The sequence below is a fragment of the Lipotes vexillifer genome, unplaced genomic scaffold, assembly GCF_000442215.2.
Source record: "Lipotes vexillifer unplaced genomic scaffold, Lipotes_vexillifer_v1.1 scaffold1285, whole genome shotgun sequence".
Taxonomy (NCBI): Eukaryota; Metazoa; Chordata; class Mammalia; order Artiodactyla; family Lipotidae; genus Lipotes; species Lipotes vexillifer.
Window position 1 is genome coordinate 700775 of NW_006796211.1, and position 11664 is coordinate 712438.

Sequence of the window (11664 nt, forward strand, 5' to 3'; positions counted from 1 at the left end):
CAAGGGGTTAATGGGTGTTGCCTTAGCTGTTTTAAAAATTTAAGAATCTATTCTTTTTCTTCTGAAATTGGAGAATAAGGCAACGGTGGCTGGCAAGTTTTTGAAGACCAGTAAGGTTTACCCAAAATGCTCCCAAATAAGGGGTCAGAACTGGGTGGGGGGCAAGGCACATCTTCCAATGCTTCGTGTTCTGTCCTAACACTTTGGGCAAGACTAATGCCTCACCGCAATCTCCCCACTTCGAGTACCTAGGAGTTGGAAAGGCCTTTATAAAGACTCCATACAACTTTGCTTTCCACGGCTCTGCAAATGGGAAAGCAAGGCCCAGGGAGCTGAGACTTACGCAGGGTCATATGCAATATAAGGCCACGACCAGAAGGTGTAAAGTGACCCCCAGTCAGATGGAGAGGAAATAGCCTAGTAGTGAAAAAGGAATTGAATGAAAGGGAAAAGAAAGACATAACAGTGCTTTGAACCAAAGAGCTTTATAAATACTTGTGGCTTTAACCTGCCCAGGAGGTAGATAAGCATGTTCCCTTTAGTTTGTCCTCAAATTCAACCTCTCACAAGAGGTTAAGAAACACACCCAAGGCTGGAACTGACACTCAGACCTCCCGACTTCCTGGCTTTGGAGCTGGGAGCTCAGCCTCCAACTCCCTTGTCTATCAGGAAAAACATCTGGGTTATAATGCTTGAGGATGGGATATCAAGGGGAAGTGGTGGAAGTTTGGTTCTTTAAGAAACTTTGAGCGAGAGTGCAGAAGACCAAGCCAGGAGCCCCGCCCATGGCCTCAGTCACAAGGCTCAAGTGTTTCTGCACTTCTCCTATCCTGGATGCTTCCCTTGTATGACCTTCAGGGAACTCTATTTGTCAGAGATGCTGGATGGGAAGAAAGAAAGTTGAGATTTCAAAATGTGTGAACCCACACTGGCCCCGAGGCGCTGTCTCAGGTAACAAAGCCTTTCCTTTACACAGTCAGTTGTCCGTGACCCCACCTGCCACACTGGCAAATGCCTACTTGAAGCAAAGAGAAAGGAACAGGCAGGACCACAAGCAGAAAAAGCAAGGGGAAGTCATCTTTAAAGGCCAAAAGGTTATATAAAACATAATAAAATACAACTGTTTCCTTTAAATTTTTTAATGGGCAGGAAATGGTATAGAATAACTGCCAAGTCACATAAATTAATGTTTTTGTTAATGTTTGTGATCCTGGAAAGAGCCCTCTATCGGTTGATGAAACTACAGGAGAGTTTTCATCACCCACTGCCTGGGTGCATGACTGGGTGTGGGCCACGGACCCATCTTCACATGCTCCAGAAAAAGAGGCGGCTGCCATGTCTGGCGGGCTTCAGATCTCCTTCCATCTCAGGGCTGGGCTCTGGCCTTGCTCTTGAGTCATAGGGATTCTCTGGTAAAGGCCGATCTGTTTTCACTTTGGTGACCTGCAGCGGGTAAAAGAGGACAAGCAGAGCTGAGGGGCAGGTGGAGAAGCTGTGACCATGAACACACCTCCTGGGGTCTCCTCTCCGCTCTGGCTGCCTCAGCCACTCCCCATCCATAAAGCCCTAGCAAATCACACTTACCCTGAATAAACATTGAAGAAGGCCTACTTTGTGTCGTTCCACATGCAAGAAGTTAGGGATCGGAAGAGAGCACTATTCACACTGTCCTCGGTGAAGGAAAAGCACCCAGGCCTTCCTAAGCGGGTCACGGTGACCGAGAGACGAATGAGCGCTAGGACAGCAAGGCCTCCTCCGCACGGCCATGCGTCCTTGGCCTGGCTCTGAGGGGGCAACGTTTACTTTCCTCTTGAAGGGTGAGCAGGAGCCAACCAGGAAGATTAGAGAGCCTCGGTGAAAAGCACCCAGGCCTTCCTAAGCGGGTCACGGTGACCGAGAGACGAATGAGCGCTAGGACAGCAAGGCCTCCTCCGCACGGCCATGCGTCCTTGGCCTGGCTCTGAGGGGGCAACGTTTACTTTCCTCTTGAAGGGTGAGCAGGAGCCAACCAGGAAGATTAGAGAGGAAAAGACCTTCCAGGAAGCCAACAGTGCACACGGAGACAGAGGGGCGCGGCCTTGGGGCAGCCGAAGCACGGGCTGCACGCAGAGCGCAGGGAGAGGCACCAAGCACGTCCTGTTGTTAGACATGACGCCAAGCGTGTTACTCCAGTTCACTCTCACACTCCTCGGAGGTCAACCTGCAGCTTCACTGGGACCCCCCAGCTAACGGTGGATGGACCTGAAGTCAGATCTGCCTGCTCCAAAGCCCGTGCTCTCACAGAACGCTCGACACTGAGACACGGGAGCCAGGTGATGAACGACACGCAAAGATGCCTGAAGTTTAACCCAAGGGCAACAGGTGCCACTGGAGCAGGGAAGTAACTTACTCACGTCTGCAGGCCAGGCCGGAAGGAGCAGAAGCTAGACAGGGGGGATGAGCCAACGGGCCAGGCGAGAGAGGGAGCCAACTGGGGTCCCGGGGAGAGAGGAGGACGGCGCTTTACACCCACTGAAACCCACAGAAGTCTCCATCAGAAACCCAGCAGAAAAACTGTTCTCATTTTAAAGATGAGGAAACAGGCCCAGAGAGGCAGAAAGACAGAAGGCCATGGTTATCAGTAGTCTTGTTATCTGGCGGCCTCCTAAGCCACTCCACATACTGCGACCAGATCAATCTTCCCAGATGTACAAATTCAAACACCATCTATTGTGAACAGAGCTTTCATGGACACAATCACATAATTCGTATTATAACCACCCTCTGAGGCATAATTATCTCGAGTTCACGGAATAGGAGCAGAGATGGCTGGCTTGTCTAAGATCAAGACACAGCAAATGTCAGAGTTGGAGCTGGAACCCCAGTCTTCTGACTACAAGTCCAGAATAGTTTTTTATTTGCTTTTAAAACAGTTTTCTCATCTCCCTGCTATAATTAGAGATCACTAATGGTTCCTTACTGCTTGATAGAGTATTCCAAATGCCTCCAGCTGGCATTTGAAGCTCCTTTAAGGAATTCAAGATGTCTATGAAATAAATCTAGAAAAAATAAAAGGACCCCTTTAAAGGACAAATTACTGGGGAAAGGACAATAAAGCAACTTCCTCTTCTGCACCACACTCAAAACAGAAAAGGAGCAGAAGCATGTGGTCAAACTAATTACTAGGTAAATAACCTTGGGCAGATGACTTAACCTTCAACTTCCTATCTGTAAAACGGAGCTAGTAGTAGCTCCTAGGGTTATTAGAGTAATATACATGAAGCACCTGATGTATGGAACAGGTGCTCCATTAGTTATTTTCAATATTAATATTATCAGGACAATGGAATTATGGGTGAGAGAGCACAATCCTGCCTAGGAAAGCAAGAAACTTCAAAGACAGACCTGACATCTGAGCTGAGACTGGGCGAGTGAGTATGAATTCACTGGGGGCAAACAGGAGGGAAGGGCAAGCCAGTGGAACCAGAATGCACAAGTGAATGACGCTAAAATGGAGGCTTTGTCCAGCCAATTATGACCGTTCTTAGAAAGAGACCGAATACTGAACTTAAGTATAACTAAAGCTGATAATCCTCTTAAAGAAATACACTTTTGAAGAGTTCAGATAACAGTACCTTTTCCTTTTATAGGTTTTTAAAAATGTTATTACAAAGATTCAGGAATAAAAATGCTTTCTTAACAACATGATTTGTAATTCTCCTTTCGTGAGACAGAAATGAGAAAAGGTAGTTTTCTTTATTCTGTGTAAAAGTTCCATCACTTTCCAACTTAGAATTATCAACTATTTAAAATAATTTGTTCGTTTGGAATTAAAATATACACACTACTATATATATAAAATAAATAACCAACAAGGACCTACTGTATAGCACAAGGAACTATACTCAGTATCTTGTAATAACCTATAATGAAGTGAATGTAAAAATAGAAGAATATATATATATGTGTATATATATATACACATATATATATATCTGAATCACTTTACTGTATACCTGAAACTAACACAACATTGTAAATCAACTATATTTCAATAATTTTTTTTTTTTTTTTTTGCGGTACACGGGCCTCTCACTGTTGTGGCCTCTCCCGTTGCGGAGCACAGGCTCTGGATGCACAGGCTCAGCGGCCATGGCTCACGGGCCCAGCCGCTCCGCAGCATGTGGGATCTTCCCGGACCGGGGCACGAACCTGTGTCTCTGCATCGGCAGGTGGACTCTCAACCACTGCGCCAACAGGGAAGCCCAATACAATCTTTTTTTTAATAAAAATAAATAAAATAATTTGTTTGGTGCAACAAAGAAGGTATCCGAAGTAAAGATATGCCAGATACAAAAAAATAAATAAATAAATTGCTTAACCATTCCTCTACTTATGGCAACAAGCTTAAGACCCAACTATCCACAGATGCCACACACAAAGGGAGGGAATGAACATTAACTGTGGGCCTATGTACCAGGTACTATGCTGGGGATTCACACAGGCTCCGTAGCTTAATCCTTACAGAAAAACAGGGATTAATACTGGTCCCATCTTATAAATGTGGTAGGATAGGAAATGTTAAGAAGTTTGCTCAAGGACCCATAGCAATTAAGTCAGGAAACTAACATTCAAATCCACTCTCAGTCTCCATTCAAACCAGAGTTCTTCCCTCCAAGCCTTGCTACCTATGCTTCCCAGAGGGAATGGAGGGTGACAATGCTTACGAAGCCAGGGATGGGTCAGATCACAAAGGGCTGTGGCATGTCAGGATATGGAGGGGATGCTTTGTTTTGCAAGCAAATAGGAGTCTCCTTGAAAAGTTGCTTGTTTTTTTTTTTAAAGGGAAGTGATATTTGACTTATTTTCCACACAGATCATGCCTATAGTGATCCATCCTCCCCTCCCAGAAATTCATGTAGCCCAGTTAAGAACTCCTGTCCAGGAAGTGGGGGACAGTGAGAGGATTCAAAACAATATTCCAGGAGACGCTACCGGAATTGAGGACTGGATAAAGGAAGAAAGAGTGCAAAGAAAAAAGACATTCAGGTTTCTCCCTCTGAGGGTTCAACAGATGGTGGTGTCACAACTGAGACAGGAAATATGGGAGAAAGAACAGAAAAACAAGCTTTTTAAACTATAGGCATTACTTTTTTTTTTTTTTAATCTCAGGTATGTTCCTGAAAAATCTGGCATAACCTCAAACCTATTTCCCCACAATTAACTCAATGTTTTCAACTGACGGTGCCCCTAACATTTTGTTTATCCTCATCTACTCCCTTCTGTTCTTCAGTTAGCTAATTAATCACAAACAAATCTGCACATGCTGGGTGAGCTATTTAAAGGAACACTTCTATTAAATAAACTCCCTCTGGACTGTGTATAACCACTCCCTAATTAAGCTGACTGGTCAGTCTGGATTTCTCACATCAGGTCTGTACTCACAGAAGACCCATTCTGGACCACCCCCTGCCTTTCCCCACCCTTAGCGAGTGAGAGAGAGAGAGAGAGAGAGAGAGAGAGAGAGAGAGAGAGAGAGAGAGAGAGAGAGAGAGAGGGAGAGAGCAGCAGGAAACTGTGTTACCTTTGACAGCTCCCCCAGGTCGGGTCGCACCCAGCCCAGTTTGTCCAACACACACTCGTCAAACTTCGCCTGCTGTTTGCGACACCGACGAAATAACTGCAAGCCGGAGTAATCGATGCAGGTCCAGTATTCTGTAAAAGGCTCCGAACAGTGCTGCTTTATCTGCCTGGAAAAGAGGGCTTGATTAGGGGCAGCTCTTTGCAAAACGATGAAAAACAAAAAAGTGGGGAAAAATTTGGTGCAGACCTCATACACACAGCCTTGCTTTTTGAAAGGTACGGGAGTACTCTTACCTCACTTACAAGACAACTTGGAGAGCCTCAGGTTGAGAAACAATACGTAAAAAAAGATTTCTGAGGAATAAGACCTAGTTTCTTTGTGTAGCAGAAACAAATGAATAGAAATGTCAAAAGATTGTGGTCTAAGGGGTATATATTTCACTTAGAACTCCTCACTTGGGACCTATTCATTCTTCTTAGATCCATCTAAAGATTACCCACTTCGCAAATTTAGAAGAGAAGGAGGCGCACTCCTCAGAGATGGGCGAGAAGGAGGCGCACTCAGAGATGGGCACGCTGACAGAAGTCAGAGGCGACAGACATTGACAAAGGAGGAGACAGACTATAAGAAGCAAATTCACAAACTAACAAGGATCTTCTGATCCTGGGGTCAATCAGTGTAGAGGCAACCTGCCCTGCACGCCTCCAAAGCTCAAAAGACTTCATTCTATTCAAGCACTGAACAAAAACAGAGATTAATCCTTGTCATTAAGAAGAAAGTTAAATTATATTTGCTCTCTGTTACGAAGCAACATAGCATATAATTCATTTTGTGGTAACCAGAAATGGCTGAAGAAAAACTAACTTTTGTGTATAAAAGGGATAAGGCTCCATTATTCTGCGAAATTCCCCTTCTCTCACCATTCAACTTTGCTAGTAATCAAATAAATGCAAAGTCAAACGAGAATAAAATACTGTTATTTTATGTAAAAGCCATATTTGAGGCAGTGGAAGAAGCATGGAGCGCCTCCTTTCCCCGGTGGAATAATAATGAAGTATTCGCTTGTCACACTCCAAGAATCCAGCTACACTCAACACAGGAATCGCATTTAACGCGTCTCGGGAAGAACCTCGGAGGTGGCCGAAGGAAATACATAAAGAAAAATTGGCTTTCCGTTCCTGCTCGGTTCCCCTCCTGGGAGGCAACCAAGGGGCACCAGTTTCTTATACCTTTGCAGGTATTTTTTTTTTTGCAGTACGCGGGCCTCTCACTGTTGTGGCCTCTCCCGTTGCGGAGCACAAGCTCCAGACGCGCAGGCTCAGCGGCCATGGCTCACGGGCGCAGCCGCTCCGCGGCATGTAGGATCTTCCCGGACCGGGGCATGAACCCGTGTCCCCTGCATCGGCAGGCAGACTCTCAACCACTGCGCCACCAGGGAAGCCCCCTTTGCAGGTATTTTGAGTATAGCCTTGGGGGTGATGGGATGTGTTAAGAGGAAGGAAGAAGGAATGTCAAAGCCTCGGAAGCTTTTCTGGGTTACCTCTAGCCTCAACGACCTGCATTTCTATGGTACACAAAACTGCACCCCCCTAGCCTCGACTTAAGAATCGCGATGGTGGTGAGTAACCGTGTCCAGCTGTAGTTTCAGACTCCTCCAATATGCTGCAGTGGAAGAAAGGTTGCAAACCATCACTCTGGTACTTAGGTCTATGTTCTGGGCTCTGTTACCCTGGCACCCACACTAACAGACAATTACCTACTAGTGCTTACAGCAAGCTAGTTCAGCACCTCAGGAGCTTGTGAAATCCAAACATTTCCCACTTAAACATGCTCCCTCTGAGTCAAAGGAAAAATACTTTGCCAAAGTTCTCTTAGAAAATAAAAAAATTTTAAAGGAACACACATTCCACCTTATTAGCAATCAAATCAATGCAAATTCAAGCAAGAGCAAAACATCATTTTGTACCTATCAAATATTTAAACAATATGCAATGCTGGAGAGGGATACCAGGATACAGGCTGAGGACAGCATAAACTGACCCAACTTGCAACTGTAATTCAAGAGCCATAAATCATGTTCAAAGCCTTTTAAAGAATAATCTCACTGCTCAGAAATTTATGCCAAGGAATTAATTATAAAATGAAAATGACCTCTACACAAATGTAATCACTGCAGATTTATCCAAAACAATCAAAAATGATGTTTAATAACAAAATTATGGCTGGTTTATCTACTGACGGAATATTACACAGCCATGAAAAATGATGATCATGAAGACAGAGCAACTTGAATGTTTCCAATAGTTTCAAGTGAAAAAATGAATTTTCAAATGTACACACACCATGACTTTAAGCACAAAAATATCTCTGCACGTGGACAAAGACAGCAGAAGCAAGAAAGAAGGAAAGCAGCTATTGTGTAAAGCAATTATTTTTCCTCTAGAGTCATTGTAAGGGACATCTGTGGGTTTTGCCTAGCCAGCAGTCATTCTCTATTCTTCTGGAACATCCTTCAAATTTTCCTTTGGGGAACAACCCCTCCCTATCGCTCAGCAATGTGATTTAGATGAATCTAAGTCTACTCCCCACTTTAGGCCTGACCACTCACAGCATTTTACCTCCTGAAACACAACTGATTCAAAGATATGCTCATGAAGTTGACCAGCCAGGCCAATGAGACTCAGTCCAGGGACCACTGCTCATGCTACTGGGTGGCACTCTTTGTCTGGGTCTGCTAAGCAAGGAGCACAGCAGCTTGGACTGGCTGGTGGCCATTGCTGCTAAAGCAAGGAGAGGGTCTCTTTGAAAATGAATTTGACAGAGAAAGCTGGACTAAGAAACTGGGGGTGGGGGATAAGAGGTGAAGCAAAAAGATATGAAGTAGGTGTGAAATTATTTAAGCCCTTGAATCCAGTCCTGCCAGTCCTATTTCTGGACTTTACAGTGACATGAGCCAATTCCCTCTGAGTTGAGTTTCTGTCCTTTTTAATAGAGTTCTGACTAATATGGTTAAAACATTTTTCCACAATTATAATTTGGATTTTTTTTTACTTATATCAAGTATAGTGGCCTACCTAAACACTTGACTCTGAACACCTTTCCTTTCCATCATAACTGTGTGTTCTGTAGTAATGATAATGATAACAATATAGTAAATGCCTATAAGCAAGCCCTGTGCTAAGCTGTTTTTATGTGCCTTTTCAAATTTCTCACAACAATCTTATGATAGGTATTACTCTACAATTTGGAAGTTGGGGTTCATGGAGATTAAAGAACTTGCCACTATTTACAATAACCAAGACATGGAAGTGACCTAAATGTCCATTGACAGAGGAATGAATAAAGAAGATGGGGTCTACACACACACACACACACACACACACACACAGGAATAGTACTCAGCCATAAAAAATAAACTAATGCCATTTGCAGCTACATGGATGGACCTAGAGATTATCATACTGAGTAAGTCAGAAAGAGAAAAACAAATACCATATGATATCACTTATATGTAGAATCTAAAATATGACACAAATGAGCTTATCTACAAAATAGAAACAGACTCACAGATGTAGAGAACCAACTTGTAGTTGCCAAGAGGGATGGGGGAGGGAAAGATTGGGAGTTTGGGATTAGCAGATGCAAACTATTATATACAGAATGTATAAACAACAAGGTCCTACTGTATAGCACAGGGAACTATATTTAATATCATGTGATAAACCATAATGCAAAGAATATGAAAAAGAATATATATATATATAACTGAATCACTTTGCTGTACAGCAGAAATTAACACATTGAAATTTTATTTATTTATTTAGGCCACATGGCACGTGGGGTCTTAGCTTCCCGACCAGGGATGGAACTCATGCCCCCTGCATTGGAAGCATGGCGTCTTAACCCCTGGACCGCCAGGGAAGTCCCAACACAACACTGTAAATCAACTATACTTTAAAAAAAAAAAAAAAAAGTGTCAAATAATAAAGAACTCTCATTTATCGTGTGCCCTACTTTGGTCTATGTGATTGCAAAGCCTTCCATTCCCTACTAAAATTAGTAAAATTATCCTTCCATTTAATTAGCTGGATGTTCACGGAGATACATATATCTTGATGTTGCAACCAGTGGGCACTGACGTGAAAAGATATTACCTAAAGAAGTCCAGGGCACACTGGTTGACAAGCTTGCTTTCCTCTAAACACCGTCTCGGGTCCTTCTCTTCCCACCGGCAGAGCATGAACTCCTTGTTGGGCTTATCGCACTGAGCTCCGTAGTGATGGGCCGCAGCTTTCAGCACAGAAGAACTGACTTTCACCTGGGGAGAGGGACAGAGGAGAAGGACCAGATTTGTACCAGGGCCACCACTTCCTTAACCTCACCTCACGCTGGTCAAGACAGAGGGAACAGGAAGGTAGCCCCATTCTGACTTTGCCAAGAACGCTGAAGACAGGGGACTCTGTAATAATCCCTTATGATCTATGGTGCTTCAGAGATCACAGAGCTCTTTCACATGTGTGATTTTCCACACCTTCGTAATAATCTCATCAGGCTGATATCACCATCCCCATCCCCATTTTAGACATAAGGAAATGGAATCCTTAGATCTTCATGAGAGAGAAAGTGGAGCTCTGAAGGAAGATGGAGGCTTCTGGGATGTACAGGGAGGAACCAACCCTGAGGAGCACTGATGAGTCTCCTCTCCAGGAATAAAAGTAACAGTGGGAGGATATATAAGATTCCCAGAAGATGACAGAATCACAGAAGATTAGAGACTGGAAGGGATCAGTAAGAGCATCTAGTTCAGCAAGTTATTACTAACAATAAAGTACTAAATCTGTGAACTTTTTAAAATTATAGAGTATATCCAAGGCAGCCATCCCTACGACTGTGTCAGTCTCACTCACTTGCACCCCAGCACATTTTCTTGAGAAGCACAGTGTAGCTACAGCCAGCTCACGGTACAGTCCAGAGCCTGTCTAGCAGCTGCTGCAGCAGGGGTCCTGCTAGCCTCTTTTCTGTACCACCTCTTCCTGTGCCGACACCACAATGTTTTAATTACTGTTTGTTGTCTGGGAAGACCATCCTCCTCACTATTCATCCTTTTCAAAACTGTTCTGGCTATTCTTACAGATGAACACCCTGCCTCCAATAATTCCCATCGGAATTGTACTAAGTCTAGTTATATAACAAATTAGAAAGGAAAGGGCACTGTTACACTATTGGGTCTCTGCTCACATTTTATCTCAGAGTCTTTCCCTTTTGAATTATGGTTTTCTCAGGGTATATGCCCAGTAGTGGGATTGCTGGGTCTTATGGTAGTTTTATTTGTAGTTTGTTTTGTTTTGTTTTTTCAGTACACGGGCCTCTCACTGTTGTGGCCTCTCCCGTTGTGGAGCACAGGCTGTGGACGCGCAGGCTCAGTGGCCATGGCTCACGGGCCCAGCCACTCTGCAGCACACGGGCCCATGCCTCGGGATCTTCCCGGACTGGGGCACGAACCCGTGTCCCCTGCATCGGCAGGCGGACTCTCAACCACTGCACCACCAGGGAAGCCCTGGTATTTTGGTTTTAACAGAGGTCGACTACTGTAAAGATGTCCGTTCTCCCTAAGTTAAACTAATTAAGGTGGTCTTTACCATGGTCCACCAAGCACCCAAAACAGCGCCCCAGCACAAGTAGCTGTCAAGCACTCACTCTGTGCCAGCAGCAGGGGAGGTAACAGTTACAAGACAGTTAAGAATACATGAATGATGCCTTCTCATCCAGAACACAGTATGTCTCTCCATTTATTTAGCTCATTCTCACTTTCTTTGGTTAAAATTAGTTTCCTTCATACAGGAAACTTGCATATTTCTTGTTTATTCCTCAGTATTCTCACACTGGATACTATCTAAATGGGACATTTTCCCCATAGATTTTCAAGTTGGTTACTGCTTGTTTTTACACTGTATCTTCTCTGTAGCCACAGTCTACTGAACTCTTGTCAGTTCTAATAGGAAACTCAAGAGGATTAAGAGAAAAGCTTCCATTTACAAATAAAAACTGCCTCCCTTCCTCTCTGATACTTGTATCTTTTTTTCCTTCTTCTCCTCTTTCCC

The 11664-nt window shown here is 44.0% G+C and overlaps 1 protein-coding gene across 1 annotated transcript in view; it reads right to left on the reverse strand.

Annotated features, from left to right (window-relative positions):
• Window positions 1-1123: 1123 nt before the first annotated feature.
• Window positions 1124-11664, reverse strand: part of NDUFA8 (NADH:ubiquinone oxidoreductase subunit A8) — a 15048-nt gene continuing 4507 nt past the window's right edge. Inside the window, exons 2-4 of the mRNA XM_007468356.1 lie at window positions 9718-9881; window positions 5564-5729; window positions 1124-1443 (exon numbers count right to left, since the gene is read on the reverse strand). Coding sequence (XP_007468418.1) covers window positions 1306-1443; window positions 5564-5729; window positions 9718-9881 — 468 coding nt within the window. The 3' untranslated portion in view covers window positions 1124-1305. The remainder of the gene's footprint in view (window positions 1444-5563; window positions 5730-9717; window positions 9882-11664) is intronic.